General features: G+C 37.8%; 1 protein-coding gene across 4 annotated transcripts in view; it reads left to right on the top strand.

Moving 5' to 3' along the window:
* Positions 1 to 23,783, top strand: part of LOC127454617 (DENN domain-containing protein 5A-like) — a 67,697-nt gene that overhangs the window by 5,927 nt on the left and 37,987 nt on the right. For 3 of the 4 annotated variants that reach the window (XM_051721950.1, XM_051721942.1, XM_051721968.1), the window contains exons 2-4: positions 14,565 to 14,636; positions 15,237 to 15,346; positions 21,558 to 22,230. In XM_051721950.1, coding sequence (XP_051577910.1) covers positions 14,565 to 14,636; positions 15,237 to 15,346; positions 21,558 to 22,230 — 855 coding nt within the window. The remainder of the gene's footprint in view (positions 1 to 14,564; positions 14,637 to 15,236; positions 15,347 to 21,557; positions 22,231 to 23,783) is intronic. The other variant, XM_051721959.1, reaches the window with a different exon arrangement.

The raw sequence follows: 23,783 nt of genomic DNA, 5'->3' as shown, positions 1-23,783 counted from the left end.
ATGGAGTAAATCTGTTGGCAAAGTGGTAAACAAGTTCTTTTTAGTCAGTTGTTTGTTAGATAGATTTTCTTGGTAGATTTACCAATAAAGGAAATGTTGTATAAGTATAGAGATGTTATATTTGCATACTGAAACTGTGTTAGTCACACAAGAATTTCCCTTAACCAAATCCTAACCCTTCTACACTGGGGCAAACCCATACAGACACACACAAGCCAGAATGATGCATTTCAATGTAACCAGAGTGCTTTGAGCCTCTTCAAAAGTTCATAACTGTAAGATTATTTTGAGTGTGCAACGTAGTTCATGGCATCTAAAAGTTTTTTCTTCTGCAACAGTTATTAAAGCAATCTGTTGTTTGTCAGACACCCCACCATAAAGAATCATCAACAGACTACATACACTGCCTGGCCAAAAAAAAAAGTTGTATACTCTAATATTTCGTTGGACCACCATTCATCGTGGCATTGTTTCGACAACCTTATTCAACGCCACAACATTTATTTCTGCGACGGGAGAATCGAATCACTCTGTAAAGTCTTCTCCAGCATATCCCATAGACTTTCAGTGGGGTTAAGGTCAGGACTCTGTGGTGGCCAATTCATGTGAAAATGACTCATGATCCTTGAACCACTCTTTCACAATTTGAGCCAGATGAATCTTGGCATTGTCGTCCTGGAATATGCCCGTGCCGTCAGGGAAGAATAAATCCATTGATGGGATAACCTGGTCATTCAGTACATTCAAGTAGTCAGCTGACTTCAGTTTATTGCCACATAACATTGCTGAGCCTGGACCTGACCAATTGAAGCAACCCCAGATCATAATACTGCCTTCAAAGTCTTGTACAGTGGGCATTATGTATGACGGGTGCATCGCTTCATGCGCTTCCCTTCTGTATACACAGTGTCCGAAATTAACACCTGCCATGCTCTAAATGCGGGTCAATTTTCTATTTGGCTGGTGAATTTCGAGGTGTCATACTCCACTTTAGCGGGCACTTTTTTGTCAGATTGTGTCAGCTTGTAAAATAATGTAACATGTTCCAGTTTTGTCATCAAAGGGGTTCTGTAGGTCTACAGTCAGTAAGGTTGCAGGTCTCATTAGCTAGTCCCGCTGCTTATCGAAAGTCTCAGTTAGCAGTAGGGAGACTGCGTACATGTAATACTACTAGTGATTATAAAAATGCTCCGATACAATCTGATGTACAAATGTCATCCCGTAAACGTTCAGCGCACAAATTAAATTCACGTTATCTCCTAGTTTGATTATTAAACCACAAAGACTGAGATTTAATTAGATAAATGTATATATACTTTGCATGTACTGTGTGCTCTTCAATTATCACCTGTGAATGTGTGGAACCAGTGTTGTGCTGATGCCTGCTGCTTTTCTGAGCTCCTTGTCAGTTTATATATTTAAACAGCAGCTGTTTACAATTTAATAATCACTTTGAGTCACGTAGCTCAAACGTTTTTTTTCCTCCCCTTTTCTCCCCAATTTGGAATGCCCAAATCCCACTGCTTACTAGGTCCTCGTGGTGGCGCGGTTACTCACCTCAATCCTGGTGGCGGAGGACAAGTCTCAGTTGCCTCCACTTCTGAGACCATCAGTCCGCACATCTTATCACTTGGCTCGTTGTGCATGACACCGTAGAGACTCGCAGCATGTGGAGGCTCATGCTACTCTCCGCGATCCACGCACAATTTACCATGCGCCCCATCGAGAGCGAGAACCACTAATCGCGACCACGAGGAGGTTACCCCATGTGACTCTACCCTCCCTAGCAAACGGGCCAATTTGGTTGCTTAGGAGACCTGGCTGGAGTCACTCAGCACAACCTGGATTCGAACTCGCGACTCCAGGTGTGGTAGTCAGCGTCAATACTCGCCGAGCTATCCAGGCACCCTCACTACTGTATAGTTAAGTAAAATTCTACTACTACTACTACTAATAATAAATCAGTAGTAATTATATAGTATTCAAGCAATATCTCACAACTGTGATGCTCAGTTATGCAGCACATTATTTGATAAAAATAACTCCAATGTTGTATTTTGGATTATGCTGTGAGGTTCTGTATAAACGCACTTCATTTGATAAAAATAATACAATATTATGTTGAAAATGAATTGTTATATTTTCATTTGATTAAAGTTATAAATTAATTTATTTAGACAAAATTTGGATGACAAAATTTAAATAAACTGTTGATATGGATTTCAGAAAAGATTAATAAAAAATAAAAAACAGGTATCAGTATCGGCGATTACTGAAAAGGCAGTCTATCTGGCAATTAAATATTTCATAAATAATAAAACAATACAATTCTTTAAAAATGCAGTTCACTTTTAAACATGCTGACGGTATTGTTTATTTGTCTCTCATGTCTGTAAAATCCACTTGTAAAATGCAATAAATAATAATAATTTAAAAAATGTCCGGTATGAAATCTGACTGGCTGGTAATTTGTTTTTCATCTACCAGCCACCTTGGCTGGTGGGCTAAAAAGTTAATTTTTGACCCTGTGTATACAGTGCGTTGCGACCCATAGTTTAAGAAACACTGTTCTAGACATTAAAGGTATGGTGCTTTGAAACCGGTTTGAAACCAGTTTTCATGGTAGATATCTACATTAAAAAATGCTTCCTGATAAGCCACTGATTGGGCAGCAAGGCAGCCAGACAGCTTCCTTTGGTTTCGGACTGTTTCTTCATAGAAAGATAGAGATAGAAGAGCATGGTATACAAAGGTTTGTTTGCCTTTACTCACAAGAGTGTCAGTGTGTGCTCTCGCTTTTTTTAGACAAACTACAGTCACACATTTTTCTGAGGTGTTATAACGGCTTTAAGATTGTCAGTGTTTTCAAATGGCTGTCTGTAACCTTTCAGAAGTACAGCTTTGAAAAATCCACATTGTTTTTAACTCAACTGGTTTTCCTTCAGGCTTTTGTGGTCCTGTTTTTGGGAATGAATTTAGTTAAATGAAGATTATATGTGTTTCCTCTTTTCTGATAACCCCCGAGTTACTCGGGAATTAACGCTGCTGTTGTTTCTTTGCTGTGATTTTTCTGAATCAGTCAGATTTCCTTCAGATGGCTAATAGTGCAAATTAGATTAACGGTTCATATTTCCAGGGATAAACTCATAAACTTGTTGTTTTCAAGAATAGGCTCTCTTGAAGTGACCTTAAGGAACTCTGGGTTATTTTTGCTTTGTAAGTAACAGGTTGATTATTATCGTATGTCTTTAGTTGTAACATTGTTTCTTAATTATGAAGCTTTGCCTTGCTTAATCTTTTTCTTTGATTGCATATTTAGCATTTTAATTAGCTCTATTCTTCCTCCGTCTTATTGGTTGTGCATATACCAGCAGTAGTTCCGTGAAGCAGAGTGCTGCAAACTTTGTGACAATCCCCTCTTTTATTCCCAATGACGGGGCACAGGGTGAGGGCTTCATTAGCATATGCATTAGAGGCCCTGCTGGCAGAGCATTTTGATTGGCTGGCTGACAGCCTGGGTGCACTATTAGGCTCTTGGTACACTGAGTCCAGGCAGCTGGGTTCGACACACACACACACACACACACACACACACACACACACACACATATACAGATTTAAATACTTTCCCCCAGGAATTTCCCATGCACCCTCTCTCCAGCTTTTTCTCAATGACCTCACCATGAAAGAGAGTGCTCCTTTGAGCTCTTTAGACTGGTTAGTGATTAATCTAGCATGCATGATAAAGGAGATTTGAGGAAGTTGTTAAGGACTCTTGGTGTTCAATGAATAATTTTTAAGATTTCTACTGCATTGAGAACACGATAACAAATTATCCGCCGTGACTGTTGCTGGGCAACACAGGACATGTAAAGTCCACTCCCTCTCGTGAATTTTTCTGATTGATTATCCCATAAATTCAACATGAAATAAAATTTGCCCTATTTAATGTTTTAAAAGAATAGTTCATCTTAAAAAGAAAATTCTTTCATCATTTACTAAAGGCCAGTTCATACAGCATAGGCAACGACGCAGAGCCTATGTGGTGGATTTTTTAAAATATTTAAAAATATGTATTAAATTATTGTAGCATTAAAAATGAGTTCATCAAAGTATGTGAACATGCTGAGATTTAGATACATATTATTTATTATACATATTGTCTGCAATGCAAGTCAACCTTTATTTATATAGCACATTTAAAAACAACAGAAGTTGACCCAAAGTCTTTACAAATCAATCAAAAATATACAACGATCAAATTATATACATGCAAAAACAGAAATAATAATAAATAAAAAGAATACAATTTAAAAACTATATCAAGTATTTACTTAATTTAACATATTAAAAGTCCTATTCAAACGCTAAAGAAAATAAATATGTTTTCAAAGAGGATTTAAAAATGGCTATCGAAAAAGCTGACCTCACACGGAAAGGGAGACTATTCCAGAGTTTAGGACCTACCACAGAGAAAGCACGATCACCCTTGGATGTATAGTGACAAAGAGGAACATTCAAAAGAAGTTGATGAGAAGACCTGAGTGCTTTGGTGGAGGAGTAAGGGACGAGAAGATCACTAATGTATTTGGGCGCAAGACCAGATAGTGACTTGTAAACAAAAAGCAGAATTTTAAAATCGACCCTGAATTTAACAGGAAGCCAGTGCAGAGAGAAAACAAATTGGGGATATAATGTATGCTTGCTCTTGAGTCACTTAAATAATACAAATAAATATTTTGCATACTTTCACAATCCGCGCTGGAATAAAAATCATCAAAAGAATCAACAACTACTTGCTTGATCGACACAAAATCGGTGTCATTTTAAAATTTAGAAGAGGGACTTTACATTGCAATTAGGCAATATTAACAACTCTGTAAGGTGCTTTTTAATTTTCTGACAAATTAGAAGTGTTCTGTTTTCATAACTTATGAAATATGATTATTTACTGTACACTATACTGTCAAACATACGATCTAAACATCGTATAGATCGGAAAAGTTTCAAGTAGAATACACCAGATATTGATTCACTCACATACCAAATATTTATCAAGTAAAAGCCATGTTTATAAATTGGAAACACATGTGATTTTTGTCAGGTTTTCACTTATAGCTTCATGAAACATGCTCAGAATATGAAAACAGCAGATGCTCCTGATTAAAACAAGCCCAAATACAATGTGATAGACATGACATGTTTTTGGATTTGTGTACGTCAGGCTGTGACATGCGGTAGGTTCGATCCAAAATTGTCGTTCCAAATTCATATACACTCACTGAGCACTTTATTAGGAACACTGGACACCTACTTATTCATGTAATTATCTAATCAGCCAATCGTGTGGGAGCAGTGCAGTGCATAAAATCATCCAGATATGGGTCAGGAGCTTCAGTTAATGTTTACATCAGCCATCAGAATAGGAAAAAATGTGATCTCAGTGATTTCGACCATTGCATGATTGTTGGTGCCAGAGGGGCTGTATTTCTGTAACTGCTGATCTTTTCTAGAGTTTACTCCGAATGGTGCCAAAAACAAAAAACATCCAGTGAGCGGCAGTTCTGTGGACGGAAACACCTTGTTGATGAGAGAGGTCAAAGGAGAATGGCCAGACTGGTTCGAGCTGACAGAAAGACTATGGTAACTCTGAATGCACAACACGTCGAACCTTGAGGCAGATGGGTTTCAACAGCAGAAGACTACATCGGGCACTTTCTTAGGATCAAACTAAGTGCTCCTAATAAAGTGCTAAGAGAGTGTAATTTTTTTCCATGGAACACAAAAGGCGTAATTCTGAAGATGTGCTGGTCACTTTTTTCCCATGCAATTACACAATAAATGGGGACTGAAAATTTCTACCTTCAAAAAGGCACCACAAATGTATCATAAAAGTGGGCCATATGTGCGCTATATTCCAAGTCCTATACGATAGCTTTGTGTGAGGAACAGACTAAAATGTGTTTCACTGATAATCTTTCCTTTCAAAATCCAATCAGTTCCTGATGGATAAAATCAAGCCCTGGTTTTGTTTTTGTTTTTCTGTTGAGCATCCTGTTTCATTCAAAAATGCACCACATTATGGGAGTAAAATGGGGTACGAATGCTGTTTCATGTTGACTTGAATAAGACTGAACTCTATCTACCATGCACATTGTAAAGATGTGAAACCATTTAATTGAAACCTTTTGATAAAGTCCAACCCTGGCTATTTACGCTACACCATGTAATTAGAGAAATTAGCCACAATTGTCTCTGGCCCTATATAGAGTCTGTTTGTTCCCGCCTGTATAAGATGAGCTCTTGTCTCTTCCTGTTGGAGCTGAGAAACACCGCGTGCTTTGCACATTGAACTGCAAATGTTGTTGTAGTAGCCTTGGGTTGCTCTGCAGTTAAAACACGGCTTTTCACCATGAAACTTCAAGCTTCCTCTGTGCAAATGGTCTTGATTTCTATGGAACATATCAAGGAGCACGTCCAATAATGAAATAACCCGATTACACCTGTCCACCGCATCCCAAGGTGCTTTTTGCTGTCTTTAAAAATGGTAAAAGCTCACAATAAAGACTCAAAAGCAGTTCAAAGGTCCCTAGAAAAGTAAAAACACGACTTTTTCGATGTTAACTGATATGAATGAGTTGAACAACAAGGATGATAGCATAGATTTTGTTTCACTATTTTTCTTCATCGGTGGCCGATATATTATTGGCCAATAACTGGAAAAATAGAGAAGAAGCCTTTATTTTGGTCACACATTATACAGACATTTTTGCATATATACAGTGAAATTTATTTGTTTTCACATATCCCAGCTAAGTTGAGTGCAGGGTCAGCCATGATACGGCGCCCCTGGAGCAGATAGGGTCAAGGGCCTTGCTCAAGGGCCCAACAGTGGCATCTTGGCAGTGCTGGGGCTTGAACCCCTGACCTTCTGGTCGGTAACCCAGAGCCTTAACCGCTCAGCCACCAATGAAAATGTAAATATTATTATTGTACCGACTGTGGAATTACCGCTGATATTTTAGCAAATAATTTGTTACGGTTTATTTGCTTTCGGCAGAGAATCTCTGACATCTAGCGGCTTCTGTCCTTGTCACACAATCTCAAGCATCAGTGCCTGTGCACACAGACAGTATATGTGACTAGGAAAGATAGTGTTTTAAATATTTAAAGCAGTTCACGTCACTCTGTGAGGATTATTTCGATATCTACACATGATAAAATGTTGTTTTGGGTTTATTTTAATTAAGATCATCTGCTGTATGTAACGAAATGCAGTTATGCTGTTTATGTTTCATGAAGTAATAGGCGAAAAAGCGACAATTCTTAGGGCATCTTGGGGGCAATAATTATTGCTTATTACTTTAACATAAACAGAAAATGGAAAATGGCTAGTAGGTTTCATCCCTACTAGTTATGAATGTATATTTATTTATAAAAATGAGTTCCCCCAAAGTCACTTGTAATTATGCAGTGTGCTTTTAATTTTTGCAATTTTTAACTTTCACATTGTCAGTTAAAAATATTTAGATAGTTAAAAAGTGCACACATTTAAAGCGTTTTAATTGATGAAGCAACAAAGAAAAGGAAAGTTACCTTAAACTTGTTTGGGGAATATTTCATTATAATGTCATAATGTTTTACGTCACGGTTGTGTTAAAATCTTTCTTAGACAATTTGTGCCAAATCAAATGTTATTAAATTGATATCATTGTTTTCAGTATACTTATTTATGTTTCACACAATAATAATTTAATACAACACTACGATGTGACTATCATACAATGTGACATAAATGTGAATTAATGTTTTACCACATAAAAGTTCATCCAGTATGTCAAACTGAGGACTTACTGATATCAGCTTACATCCTTGTTAAATACCCACTGCCCACTGTTTTTAACGTACCAGTGGCAGAACATGACAAATGTATTGTATTTTCATGTTAATAATGTCACACCACAACATATGACACACAAAAATTGGATCTCTGAATAGGTTTAACTTTATCAAAGAAGCATAACAAAGTGGTTTTGAAAGTAGTGCTTTACAATGTACATTGCCCATTTATTTACCAAATTCCATTTAACCACAGCTAACTCCTTTATGCATAAACTTAAGAAACTTGTATAAATACAAGTACATATTTAAATATTATAAACCTCAAAATTTGGATTTCTTTTCCATTTCTTCAGTATTTATTTAATGTGAACAAAAACATGTATTGATCAGGTTAAGCTCAAAATATAATGGTCCTTTAATATAGTAAAGGCGCTGAATGCAATAATTTTCTGAATAAAGGCTTGAAATGCGAGAAAGGCCCAAAATAGTATAATTTTTGGTTTTAAAAGATACATATATTTTTAAAGTTCACACAGTACAAGACAAACACTGTGTCTGCACTCCTAGCAATTTGCCTGTTTCGGTCATCTCTTCTTTCTTTTTGTGCTCTCTCAAAGAAAAGATGAACATAATTTGAATTTCTTTTCATCACTGATGTATCTGTAAAATGACATGACTGTGTCAGCTGGCTAGCAAAAAGAAAATACACAAAATTATTTACTGCCATCAAGTTGTCCCTCTTTGTTTTTTCCTCCCATTAGATTCTTAACACAGTGTTTTCTTCAAGAATCTTAATGCTGCTCTTTTCCATACAGAAACAGTTCATATTGACCACTGCTGTCAAGGTTTAAAGACATAAAGAAATTATTTAGAAAATCTTAAATTGATTTAAAATTATTACCTAATAATATGTGCATTAAGAATATATGACACTGTCTCTGCCTAAACCTAAAAGCACAATAGAAGTCATAAGTCACAGGTCTTACCATGTTCTAGTTCTGATCTGGGTGATAACGCTCTACTTTGTGTGTTTTTTGTTATTTTTATTTTTTTTATAGATAATTTTCTTAGACAATGTCGAGAATTTTCTAAAAAGCTACTAAAGCCTGCCAGATTACCACATTCATTCAATTCCTTTACAATATACACACATTCACTCATTGTCTTAAGCCTGATACGCTGAAAACTACTCCATTAATGTTTTCACAGTCACATTTATGAATGACATACGAATCACGTACTGTAATGACATATTAAATTAAAAACAGCAAATTATGCCAAATGGTGAATAGTTTGCACCCTTTGAAATTACTGTCGGTCGGTACAACATTTCAATCATAAAACAGTGGTCAAATATTGACTTGCATCTCACATGACACTAACACTCTTAACCTGAACTGCTTGCAGATGCGTGGCGCTGGGATAATCCACAAGGTTCCCACTTAGCATCTTAAACTTGAGTGCCGCCTTCATCGATTTGATTGGCTATCTTAAATGACATTGACGGGCGGTGTTAGACCACTGAGCGTGGTAAAAATTAAACTTGTTTTAAACCATTATGTTATTTCTGCAACAACTTAATGACAATTAGACAGAGGTGCATAATGGACTGCAGCAGAACAGCAACAAGGATATCAATTATTGGGGGAAACAATCTGGCCATATCTGATTATTGGGGGGGAATTGTGCCCCTCAATGTATATTGTGGTTACGGCCCTGTCTAGAGACCGTGGCACACGCAGAGGCAGGCTGTGCGGAGAAAAGCACAGTGATGAATGAAAAGACCTCGTCTTGCTTCATCTGCCATGTTAAGTCTCTGCCAGTGCCTCACACATGAATAGCTTCAGTCATGAGTGCCACCACAATACTAAGACTGTCTGTGCAACAGTTCATGTGAGGAGTCAGGCCAATATAAAACAAAACACTCATCATTTTGTTGGTAGCCGACGAGCTTTAGATATTATGAACTGCAAACAGATCAATAAGGCTAAGGTCAAATCACTGGTACTCTAAACAAACAAGCCTTTGCAGCAGAGGTACTCAACTGCTAAAGCCAAAGGGCTGCAGTAATCTACATAATATAATTGTATGTAATTTTCACATAATACTTTCTTTCTCTTTCCATATAAAGGAATAGTTCACGCAATAATGAAAGTTCTGTCATCAGTTACTCACCCTCATGCCATCCCAGATGTGTATGACTTTCTTCTGCCGAACACAAACAAAGATTTTTTGAAGAATATCTCAGCTCTGTTGGTCCATACAATGCAAGTGAATGGTGACCACAACTTTGAAGCTCTAAAAAGCACATAAACACAGCCTAAAAGTAATCCATAAGACTGAGATATTCTTCTAAAAATGTGCTTAGAAAGTTTGAGGATAACTGATGGAATATGTTTGGAAACTGGTTTAATCCATGTCTTCTGAAGTGAGAAAGAACTCCTTTTTCACTGTACGTCTCTAGGCACGATCATGATTTCAAGCTCAATTACTTCCTAGTGCTTGACGCATACGGTACATGGCGCTATGAAGTGTAATCGAGCTTGAAATCATGATCGCCAAGGAGACTGCAGATGTTAAGATGTATGAAAAAGGAGTTACATTTTGGTCTGTTCTCAACCAAAAGTATTATGGATTACTTTTATGCTGCCTTTATGTGCTTTTTGGAGCTTTACGTTTTGGTCACCATTCACTTGCATAGTATGGACCAACAGAGCAGAGATATTCTTCTAAAAATCGGTGTTTGTTTTCAGCAGAAGAAAGTAAGTCATTCACATCTGGGATGGCATGAGGGTGAATAAATGATGAGAGAATTTCATTTTTGGGTGAACTATTCCTTTAAGCCAATTCAATTTACATGTTATATTACTAAAGTAATCAAGGACCTTTCTGCGAATTCTGGTTTATACTTGACATCCTCACAATTTTCAGCATATATGCAACTCAGCATTTTTATGAACATTTTTTCTTAAGTTACATTTTTCAGCATTTTACAACTATTATAAAAATGTCCAGTGCATAGAGAGCAAGAACATACAGGGAAACGGTTCTCATGGAAAGAGAAAGAAGATAGATCAGAACCATTAATACAGGAAAGAAAATATTTTTATACAATTTTACTTAAATACAACGTTAACCTAACTTGACAATGTACTTGTCCACTAGCTCCTGTTGTTTGGGTTGGTTTATTCCACACAATTTTTCCAGTTACCATACAAAACTACTTTCTCTTTTTTTGTGTGCAACTTTTAGAGGCTAAAGCTGCTATATCCTCCTATTCAGCCATATCTGGCCAGGCAGCAGTCGTTTTGCAGTCCCTGAAGTGCCTTGTTATGAATGTGAACTGGATTTGCTTGTGCTTTAAATTCACACATACATAATCTATTAACTCTTCAAACATACTCTCTCTCTCGAAAGATTGGTGACAAACAAACAAGTTCTTGCCTTCAAATTAAACCTGAGCACATTCCTCAGGGAAATATCCCCCGAATGCAGGTCTGTTCTTGTTGCATCAGGGCTGGATTGTTCATTGTCTGATGGGTTTATGTTTGGCAGATTAACTGATCAGTTAGATATCTCAGACTCTCTCTGTTGTGGCTACCAAACTGAAGGGGCTGAAGTAAGTATACTTGTGCTGTGTGGGCAGTAGAGGAGAGGAAAACCCTGTGACATTCATGCATGCATTGCATACACATCCGTCAGTCTCTGTTGTTTCAACATGCTGTGTCGAATGTGTGTGACAGCAAGCAGAACCTTTCAAGAACTCAATTACATGGTGAATGAGTAGAATTTATGACCGCAGAAAGATTGTGAATCTTACCTGTACAACCATATCTGATTACCTTTTGGAAACTAAGTTAACCTGGAAACTGTAGTTTCTGAATTTTGTGTATGTGAATGTATGTCTGTAATTGAATCTTTTGGCTATGAGAATGGTATGCAGCCTTTGCAAACATATTTCATGAAGCTTTATGGCCGCTTTGTCATGAATAACCCAGCTCCCTTTTAAATGATGGATACATGGGGTAAAAAACATAATAAGTGTAAAATGATTTCGATCATAGTATTTGAAAGAAATGAACTAAACCAACTGATATTTGCTTAATTTGCAGAGACTGTTGAATGCTCTTCCAAGATATGTACTATTTTTGGCCAATTCTCAGGGACTAGTGCCATTTGTGTCTGAAAGTTTTTCTTATTTCTTTTGAAAAGGTTACTGCACGCCTCCATAATAAAAGCTAAATTGAAGGAATATTCCGGGTTCAGTACAAGTTAAGTTCGATCAACAGCATTTGTAGCATAATGTTGATTACCTTAAAAAATTATTTTGGAGGTTACAGTGAGGCACTTACAATGAAAGTGAATGTGACCAACAGAAATGTGAAGCTTATAATTTTATAAAAGCACTTTATTTTAATTCTTCCATTTATTTGAAGAGATACGCGTTAGGCTACGGGGTAGAGTACGCCGTAACAACCATAGCAACCTGTAGCCTACGGGGTAGGTTTGATGCAGAAGTATAAATCGGCCTTAAGGGAATATTTCACCCCAAAATAACAATTCTCTCATTATTCACTCAGCACCCCCTGGATTCGAACTCGTGACTCCAGGGATGGTAGTAAGCATCAATACTTGCTGAGCTACCCAGACCTCCTATGACTGATTGTCTTCAGCAGAACACAAATGAAGATTTTAAGAAGAAGATAGAGCTCTGTCAGGTCCTTATAATGGAAGTACACGGTTGCCAGCACTTTGACAGTCCAAAAGTCATATTTAGGCAGCAATAAAGTAATCCAAACGACTGCCAGTCGATCAATCAGACTCCAGCAATGTCTTCTGAAGCAAATCAATACATTTGTGTAAAAAATAAATCAATAATTAAAACGTTATTAACTTTTAAAAAGCGTTGGCGAGTTCACGCGAGAATTCGGAAGTGGTGCTTATTTACAACAGGAGAACAAACGTCATGCGAGAGTTCGGCCATTTCAAACTGCATTAGAGCCCTGGATGGAAGATTCGATTTGAAGTTAAAAACGTTTTAATTGGGCCTGGGTAGCTCAGCGAGTAAAGACGCTGACTACCAACCCTGGAGTTGCGAGTTTGAATCCAGGGCGTGCTGAGTGACTCCAGCCTGGTCTCCTAAGCAACCAAATTGGCCCGGTTGCTAGGGAGGGTAGTGTCACATGGGGTAACCTCCTCGTGGTCGCTATAATGTGGTTCTCGCTCTCGGTAGGGGGCTTGGTGAGTTGTGCATGGATGCCGCGGAGAATAGCATGAAGCCTCCACACGCGCTACGTCTCGGCGGTAACACGCTGAACAAGCTACGTGATAAGATGCGCGAATTGACGGTCTCAGACGCAGAGGCAATTGAGATTTGTCCTCCGCCACCCTGATTGAGGCGAGTCACTACGCCACCACGTATTGGGAATTGGGCATTCCAAAATGGGAGAAATCCCCCCCCCCTCAAAAAACAACGTTTTAATTAACGTCTTGTTTCTTACATAAACCTATCGATTCACTTCAGAAGACATTCATTGATTGACTGGCATCGTGTGGAATACTTTTATGCTGCCTAAATGTGACTTTTGGACCGTCAAAGTGCTGGCACCCGTGTACTTGCATTATAAGGACCCTTCTTCTTAAAATCTTCATTTGTGTTCGGCTGAAGAAAGACAGTAATACACATCTGGGATGGCATCAGGTTAAGTGAATTAGAGAATTATTATTTTTGGGTGAACTATCCCCTTTACTCTACACAGAAAAGGTTAGTAAATGGTCATGCAAATTGTTTACTCCTTGAGCCTATACTTTTGAAACAGTGAGTATTGTAACGTTTACGAATTGGCCCCATTCACTTGTATTGTTAGTGCCCCATTGTAACACAGATTTGTGCTTTTTTTAAGGAAAAACAAAGGAAAAGGAAAAGTTACGCTGAAATGAATTTTTGTGGTAATCGACATCATGCCACAAATGTTGTCGATTGAGCTTAACTTGTATTGAACCTGGAATATTCCTTTAACTCTTGGCGTTTCTTTAAAAAAAGAGGGAAAATGCATGCACATCCAACACTTCTTCAACAGGTACCGGATCAAGGCAAACAGCACTGAAATAGAACTGAAAAAGTACATCTGCACACTGTTATACTATTCCCTTTTATTGATTTAAAAACAACACTTGTACTTTGTAACATAGGTATTTAATGATCCGTTGCCTATTGATGTGTGCCTGATGAAGATCATTCTGATCGAAACATAGCTGTTGTTTTAAATCAGTAAAAGAGAATAGTATAACACTGTGCGGATCTACTTTTTCAGTTCTGTTTCTCTTTCAAAACACGTTTTGTACCAACCCTGTTATGCTTTTACGTGGGTGAAGATCAATCCACAAAAGAAAAAACCTTAGCTTAACGGCCTTTATATCATTGCACCACATCATATATCATCATTTTTGTGCTTTCTGCAAGAACAATATTTTCTTAAAAATATCACTGTTACTTTTTCCCATAACAGTAGAACATTTAAGCAGATATAGTGTAAACACATATTTTACAGCATGCTGCTGTTTATCATTTGCTTTTTTTATTAATATCGATTAGTTTTGAATAGAATTGTATATCTAAACACTAACATGCAATGAATCATGTTCTTAATGAGAAATGAGTGAATATTCTCACCCTCCCTGTATAAGGGATTAATTTTGCTGTTGTTTTATTTGTTTTGTAGCTTTATGCCAGTATATAGAGGCTACTAAATTCAGAGATGGTGCAAGAGGGAAGTTGATGAGTACAGATGAAGGTAACCCCACTCCCCACTTTCTCCACCGCTCTCCCATCCTGCAGTCAATGCTCCTGTTTGTATCACAATGAACCACAGCTCCGCTTGTGCCTGCTAACCTTTGACCTTGACACGCACTTCTATGTACCACTATGTCTCTGGTGGAGTTTTGAGGGTACTATGGGATCACCTCTATTCCTGCCCTTTCACACTGCAATTCCTCTTCCTCTCCTGTCTCAGCAGCAACTTAATCAGCACCCCAAACTTCCCTTAGACATTCTCTGCTTGGTGAATCTTTCACTAAGGTTTGCTTGGTGAGCTGTACTGTGCTATAACTTCACTTGAAATTATTTTTCGTGCAACGTCTTCTCCATGCGTGTTCCGACACTTGCACTGCTTGCACTTTTGGCTTGGAATGGGTCTGATTCTGTTGATTTCTGTTTTTATATCTGTTTTGGGCAATAATAAACAGCCACTTCAGAATAAAAATGTGCTTAGAAAGTTTGAGGATAACTGATGGACTATCTTTGAAAACTGGTCAAGACCAATTATGATCTTATCTCTCATCCTCTCTCTCTCTCTCTCTCTCTCTCTCTCTCTCTCTCTCTCTTTTAATCTCAGGTGAGAATTTTGAGCAGAGTCCACTGCGGAGAACTTTCAAATCTAAAGTTCTAGCGCACTACCCTGACAATGTGGAGTGGAACCCATTCGACCAAGATGCTGTGGGCATGGTGAGTAACACATTGTGTTTGACCCATATGGGTTGTTTAAAAATCAATACAGATATCTAGAAAATAAGGCTGATGTCTAAAATGGATAGTTTCTGTCTTGGACGCTGATTGGTCAGTTGACCCTTTTCACAGACTATGATGCATTTCCACATTAATTTAGCAGGGTAAATCTAACAAAAGTTCTTTTTTTCTCAGTTATTTTATTTACATTTCATAGCACTACAGTTTGTATTATATTACTCTGGCATAAATTAAAAAAACTAGTCACCACTTCTTCAATGGGGTTTCAAATACAGCTGATTAGAGAATGAATTTGGCATCTTTCTCTCTTCTGACTGCTGTAATCCATCTCTTTTTATGCTGTGTATGTACTGTATATACTGTAGCTGTATAGCACGGCCTCTTGTAACTTATCACTTAAATACATCATATAATATGAGCAGTGTTATTCTCGTCATCGAAATCACTGACAAAACGTTCATTGACAGTTTTTTTTTTTATTTCGTCAACGATAACGGAAACAAGCCGATAATTAAACGACTTTATTAAAGCATACTGTTGACGAAAATATGACGAGAGAAAAATGATACTGCAAAATATTAACAGTGCAAGATATAAACAGAAGAAGAAACATCTAGAGAATCTGTATGTAGAAGAATACACTGATGGCCAAAATCTGGAATAATGTACAGGTTTTGCTCTTATGGAAAGAAATTGGTACTTTTATTCACCAAAGTGGCATTCAACTGATCACAATGTATAGTCAGGACATTAATAATGTGAAAAATTACTATTACAATTTGAAAAAAAAAAAATGTACTTAAATTACTTCAAAGAGTTCTCATTAAAAATCCTCCATGTGCAGCAACGACAGCTTTGCAGATCCTTGACATTTCACCCCACGCTTCCTGTAGCACATGCCATAGATGTGACTGTCTTGTCGGGCACTTCTCAGGCATCTTACAGTCTAGCTGATCCCACAAATGCTCAGTGGGGTTAAGATCCATAACACTCTTTTCCAATTATCTGTTGTCCAATGTCTGTGTTTCTTTACCCACTCTAACCTTTTCTTTTTGATTTTCTGTTTCAAAAGTGGCTTTTTCTTTGCAATTCTTCCCATAAGGCCTGCACCCCTGAGTCTTCTCTTTACTGTTGTACATGAAACTGGTGTTGAGCGGGTAGAATTCAATGAAGCTGTCAGCTGAGGACATGTGAGGTGTCTATTTCTCAAACTAGAGACTCTGATGTACTTATCCTCTTGTTTAGTTGTACATCTGGCCTTCCACATCTCTTTCTGTCCTTGTTAGAGCCAGTTGTCCTTTATCTTTGTAGACTGTAGTGTACACCTTTGTATGAAATCTTCAGTTTTTTTAGCAATTTAAAGCATTGTATAGCATTCATTCCTCAAAACAATGATTGACTGATGAGTTTCTAGAGAAAGCTGTTTCTTTTTTGCCATTTTTGACCTAATATTGACCTTAAGACATGCCAGTCTATTGCATACTGTGGCAACTCAAATACAAACACAAAGACAATGTTAAGCTTCATTTAATGAACCAAATAGCTTTCAACTGTGTTTGATATAATGGCAAGTGATTTTCTAGTACCAAATGATCAATTTAGCATGATTACTCAAGGATAAGGTGTTGGAGTGATGGCTGCTGTCTAGATTTGATCAAAAATGACTTTTTCAAATAGTGATGGTGCTGTTTCTTTACATCAGTAATGTCCTGACTATACTTTGTGATCAGTTGAATGCTACTTTGGTGAATTCAAGTACCAATTTCCTTCCGAAACAGCAAAATCTGTACATTATTCCAAACTTTTGGCCGCCAGTGTATATTAGATATGGATTCATCTAATCCATTAATCCAGTATGTTGAGGATTTCTCCGCTTGAGCTGCGTGAGTTGAACGCACTAACACTGGCAAAATGAAGCACGTTAAAACGGGTTGATTACCTCACTCAAACGCATCTTATTTATATATGAGATTAATCACTACATCCACAACCTACAGTATATGTAATATACTGTAACAACTTACATCTGCACAGACAGTGAAGTGAATGAACGTGAACTTGAACTAAATGATGCGCTAGTCATAATATGTGTAATTTGCATTGCGTAACCTGTGTTGTGAATACACTGTTTCCGTAAGAAACGCTACATGCGTTTAATATCCTTTCACAGAAAATGTATGTCTCTAAAGCATGAAGAATTCAGAGTACAGTAGGCTAACTTCTAAAAAGTAGCTAATACTTCAGTCTGTTCATTATTATTTCAGGAGCTCAGGTTTTTCTTCACAAGGACAGTATGTATATTTATATGATTGATACATGTTTAAATTAGAAAATATTTCTAAATTTTCTTTCAAAATGTTTGAATATTTGATTCAAGTTTGCTTTGTTACAGTTTGACACTTTGTTGTCCATTTTGCACAATTATCAACTAAAAGAAATTATTTTCGTTGACTAAAATTGTCATTTTTGTCAGAGTGAAACTGACTAAAATGAATGAATATGACATGACAAAATATTGACAAATTTTAAAATCAAAAGACTAAAACTATGACTAAAACAAAACAAAAAACGGTGAAAAAATTAACAACGTATATGAATGAAATTAAATTAATATATATGCAATATTTAAGTACAGTGCATTCGGAAAGTATTCACAGCGCTTCACTTTTTCCACAGTTTGTTATGTTACAGCCTTATTCCAAAATGGATTAAATTCATTATTTTCCTCAAAATTCTACAAACAATATCCCATAATGACAACGTGAAATAAGTTTGTTTGAAATCTTTGCAAATTTATTAAAAAAAATAAAAAAATAAAAAAAATCACATGTACATAAGTATTCACAGCCTTTGCTCAATACTTTGTTGAAGCACCTTTGGCACCAATTACAGCCTCAAGTATTTTTGAGTATGATGCTACAAGCTTGGCACACCTATTTTTGGGCAGTTTCTCCCATTCTTCTTTGCAGGACCTCTCAAGCTCCATCAGGTTGGATGGGGAGCGTCGGTGCACAGCCATTTTCAGATCTCTCCAGAGATGTTCAATCGGGTTCAAGTCTGGGCTCTGACTGGGCCACTCAAGGACATTCACAGAGTTGTCCCGTAGCCACTCCTTTGTTATCTTGGCTGTGTGCTTGGGGTCATTGTCCTGTTGGAAGATGAACCTTCGCCCCCAGTCTGAGGTCCAGAGCGCTCTGGAGCAGGTTTTCATCAATGATGTCTCTGTACATTACTGCATTCATCTTTCCCTCAATCCTGACTAGTCTCTCAGTTCCTGCCGCTGAAAAACATCCCCACAGCATGATGCTGCCACCACCATACTTCACTGTAGGGGTGGTATTGGCCAGGTGATGAGCGGTGCCTGGTTTCCTCCAGACATGACGCTTGCCATTCAGGCCAAAGAGTTCAATTTTGAGTCCAGAGTTCAAAGAGTCCAGAGAATTTTGTTTCTCATGGTCTGAGAGTCCTTCAGGTGCCTTTTGGCAAACTCCAGGCAGGCTGTCATGTGCCTTTTACTGAGGAGTGGCTTCCGTCTGGCCACTCTACCATACAGGCCTGATTGGTGGAGTGCTGCAATGATGGTTGTTCTTCTGGAAGGTTCTCCTCTCTCCACAGAGAAACGCTGGAGCTCTGTCAGAGTGACCATCGGGTTCTTGGTCACCTCTCTGACTAAGGCCCTTCTCCCCCGATCGCTCAGTTTGGCCTGGCGGCCAGCTCTAGGAAGAGTCCTGGTGGTTCCAAACTTCTTCCATTTACGGATGATGGAGGCCACTGTGCTCATTGGGACCTTCAATGCTGCAGACATTTTTCTGTACCCTTCTCCAGATCTGTGCCTCAATACAATCCTGTCTCGGAGGTCTACAGACAATTCCTTGGACTTCATGGCTTGGTTTGTGCTCTGACATGCACTGTTAACTGTGGGACCTTATATAGACAGGTGTGTGCCTTTCCAAATCATGTCAAATCAACTGAATTTACCACAGGTGGACTCCAATCAAGTTGTAGAAACATCTAAAGGATGATCAGTGGAAACAGGATGCACCTGAGCTCAATTTTGAGTGTCTGTGAATAGTTATGTACATGTGATTTTTTTTTTTTTTTTTTTTCGTTTTTTATTTTTAATAAATTTGCAAAGATTTCAAACAAACTTATTTCACGTTGTCATTATTTTCCTCAAACTTCTACAAACAATAACCCATAATGAATTTAATCCATTTTGGAATAAGGCTGTAACACAACAAAATGTGGAAAAAGTGAAGCGCTGTGAATACTTTCCGGATGCACTGTATTTACTCGAGGGATGCAAAGATATGAAAATGTTTGGCCTATTTTAACAAAAAACCTTTGGCCAATTCCAATATTTTGTAAAAAAAGCTTTGATTGATTGATTGAACTTTATTATCCACAAATGTGGATATTTTCCTTTGACTTCTCACAAGAAAGAAAGTACACAATACATACACAAGTAGGATACTGACAATAATCATAATTATACAACAACATTAAAACACAAGCACCTAAAAAAAATAAAAAATAATAATAATAATCATGATCACATAATCATGCAGTCACTCTAACTACCATTGGTATAAAATAATTTTATAAAAATTTTTCAAGAGATTTGGGGACCCTATACCTTTCTCTAAATGGGAGCATTACAAATTCAGGGTAAAGTGGGTGTGTGGAATCAGATATAACTCTTGTTGCTCTTCTGTGAACTGCATGCAGATACAGTTTATCAAGCTGTGTTTGCTGGTTTCCTATTATTTTTCCACCATTCTCACTATCCTGAGCAACTTACTCACAATCCTTCTTACTCCTCACTCCCAAATTTCCAAACCAGGCTGTGATATTAAACACTAAAATACTTTCAGCATGGCTTTTATATACCATTTCCAAAACTGATTGACTTACATCAAAACTCCTCAGTTTTCGCACAAGGAACAGCCTTGCTTTCGCACAACAACTTGCTTTCCTAAAAATATTATCTACGTTCTCATCAAAGTTCAAACTTTTATCAATATACTGTATGTTCCCAAATATTTAAAACTTTCAACAGTCTCAACAGCCTGATCTTTTAACATTATTTTCCCTGACGGATAGTGTTCTTCAGGTTTAACATTGAAAATCAGCTCTTTGGTTTTTCTTACATTAAGTTGCAAAGCACTCAATTTGCACTTTATTGTCCACTTCTGTTTTTGCAGTTCAAAACAACAGAACCCACATTTTACATGTTTGTACTGTATATAAGAGAACATTACAAATTCATATTATGCATACGTTGGGCAATTCCATGGAAATGTCAACCACATTATGGAAAAATAAAAAGTTAACAAAGGAACAAATCGCCCTTTTAAGTTCTATCGTGGTGTAATAGATAATGGATAATGCCATTCACACCGCTAGAGGGTGCCGCTTGCTTACACAATGCTGACTGAAGTGCTTACTGAAGCGCTAAATGCAGACCATTTTTAAACAATGCCTTTCAAGGTTATATTGCGATTTCAGTCATATCATATTCAATCAGTCATGCAGCCTTAAGGGATACCATACCAATGTCACAAAGTTTGCTGGTTTCAAAGCATTTTGGAGGGTTTTACCTCATCATGTATAGGTAAGGGCCGCTTTCACAACTGTCACGTCTGTAACAATGGTTTTTCCTAAATGTGGGAACGAGAATGATTAAAAATGAAATATTACATGTTCTTAGGAATGCCAACCCTTCTACATTCTGTGGCTATCATTATTTCTGGATTGTGCATTTGAATTCACCGAGTTTTTACAAAGTGTGTTGATAATTAATTATAATTGATCCATCGGTTTTTCATATCAGCGTTTTCATGCTTTAAACACATTTGCAGACGGTTTTAATTTGGTCATGATAGTTTGCTAAATATCGGTAGCCTATTACATTGGTGTATCCCTAATTTACTCAAGATATCCTCAAAATTATTTGAAAACAGAAAATGTGCACTCAGAAGTTCTTACTTCGGTTAATCGGCCAAATGGGCATGGCTATCAGCTGATAATCTTAGAATGCCCTAAACAGCTGGGCTGGTATACTTTTCTATTACTAGAAGCAAATGAGATGACTGAATGGGGTGAGGCTCAAATTAGAGCCACTTAAAAGAGATGGTTATTTTAATATTGGTAAAACTTCAAACCTTTATTTTGTTGTGTCATTTTACAGCTGTGTATGCCAAAGGGCTTGTCCTTCCGCACGCAGGCAGACACCCGCGAGCCACAGTTCCACTCCTTCATCATCACGCGAGAGGACGGCTCCCGGACCTATGGCTTCGCCCTCACCTTCTTCGAGGAGGTGACCAGCAAGCAGATCTGCAGCGCCATGCAGACACTCTATCACATGCACAATGCAGAACAGTATGATATCCTGCACACCCCCCCTACCCCTCGCAGTCCTGAAGACCCTCGGCCTACACTGCCACAACTCCACGACGCCCCCTCCCTCTCCAGGTTACAGCGCTTCAACTCCTATGACATCAGCCGCGACACGCTCTACGTGTCAAAGTGCATCTGCCTAATCACACCAATGGCCTTCGCCCATGCTTGCAGGAGAGTTCTAGAACAGCTACACCAGGCGGTCACCTCGCCTCAACCCCCGCCCCTTCCATTGGAGAGCTACGTCTATAACGTCCTCTACGAGGTTCCGCTGCCACCGGCCGGGCGCTCCCTGAAGTTCTCGGGCGTATACGGGCCAGTGTTGTGTCAGAGACCCAGTACTGTCGAGCTGCCCCTCTTTGATTTCCCCCTACAGGAGGTGTTTGAGCTGCTGGGTGTGGAGAATGTTTTGCAGCTCTTCACTTGTGCACTATTGGAGATCCAGATTCTTCTGTACTCACAACGTGAGTAGCTATCTGCCATACTTCTGTAGGTCTAGAGGCTGTTTTTTAAAATGTCATGAAATCCCCTTAGTTCAGAATCAGTTGTTCACACCTCAACCTTAAAAAGTGGTCATGATATGAGCGTGTAAAAATGTTAAAAGGTGGGAGGGTATTGGGTGAGAACGTGGAGTGAGAGGGGGAATTCATAGTCGGAAATATCGCAATTGTGAGTTCCGAGCACATGATTGACCAGACGAAGTCGCATTTACCAGTGGTAACTCAGAACCAGTCTGGCACTTTATTCACTGTGAAGCATGTACACATGCAGACTATATATTTATATAGTTAAATCATGGCCTTTTGCGGTTTAATAAGCATATTAGCCCATATAGCGAACTGCTTTTCCGGAGGTAAGTGAAGGGGGTCAGAAACATCAGGCTTTCAACCAAAATGGGAAAATAAAAGCTCCATTTCATAGAAGTGTGAAATTGAAAAAAATTGTGACAGAAATATATTACTTCTGTATAGTAATATTTAATGGTGTAGTAGTAGTAATAATAATGATAATAATATATCAATAATAATTAGATTGTGTTTAAGCAAAATCTCAAGCAAGAGTTTCATCACTGCTTTCATTAATACTGTGATGCTCTACTGTGTAGCACTTTATTTGACAACAATAATAATAATAATTATAACGATAAAAAAAAAAAAACTCTGAAAACTTGGATTATGTGAGGATCAGTATAGATGCTCTTCATTTAATAAAGAATAATGCAGTGGTATGTTGAAAAGTAATTGTTATTTTTATAGTTTCATTTTATTAAAATTGTATTAATTTGATTAGAACGTTTTTATAATGATAAAATGTAATTAAACTTTAAAACACGGATTTCAGAGAAAATAAAACGGAAAGCACGGAATTTGGGAAAAAATCAAATGTATTTCATTGGGCCCTACATTCTAAATGGACTATTTCAATATTTAATATGTATTTTTTTTGTGGTTATTAGAGAATCACGTTGTTAGCCTAGCGACATGTGTGAACATCTGACTGTTCAACATTTTTGTGAGTAATTGCAGAGACTTTAATTAGTAAAGCTTTTCTGTTACACATTAGTGTTACTTTTTGCTGGCAATTTGCTATAACAACACCTGGTTTGTTATCATCTGTTTGTTTCCGGTGTGATTACCATCACAGCTCGCCAACATGCTCTTATTTTTACATTAACATTAATTTCAAACTGCTGTGGCTTTGTGATACAGTAAATCTAAACCTAACACAACAGATATCTGAATAAGTGCCATGCAAACATTGATCACAGCTCATTTACTGGGTTTTTGCTTGTTCAGTACAGTACATGCTGCTTTTACTCAAAAGGACAAACAGACGGTTATGTTGCAGTGTACTGCGACAAGCGCTGTCTCTCTTTTCTCACTATCCCTCCATCTCTGTGTTGGCGTGAGCTCATCTTAGCGCTTTGTTCTTTATCGTTCTTGTCAAACTTACTGCCTACCCTTTGCCCACAACCACCTGGAATGCAAATTAAACTCACAGCTTTCTGTGTGATGTA

This window comes from Myxocyprinus asiaticus, chromosome 2 (genome assembly GCF_019703515.2).
Source record: "Myxocyprinus asiaticus isolate MX2 ecotype Aquarium Trade chromosome 2, UBuf_Myxa_2, whole genome shotgun sequence".
In the NCBI taxonomy this organism is placed as follows: domain Eukaryota; kingdom Metazoa; phylum Chordata; class Actinopteri; order Cypriniformes; family Catostomidae; genus Myxocyprinus; species Myxocyprinus asiaticus.
Note: the sequence above shows the minus strand (reverse complement) of the source record. Positions and strands in the feature narration are given on the sequence as shown.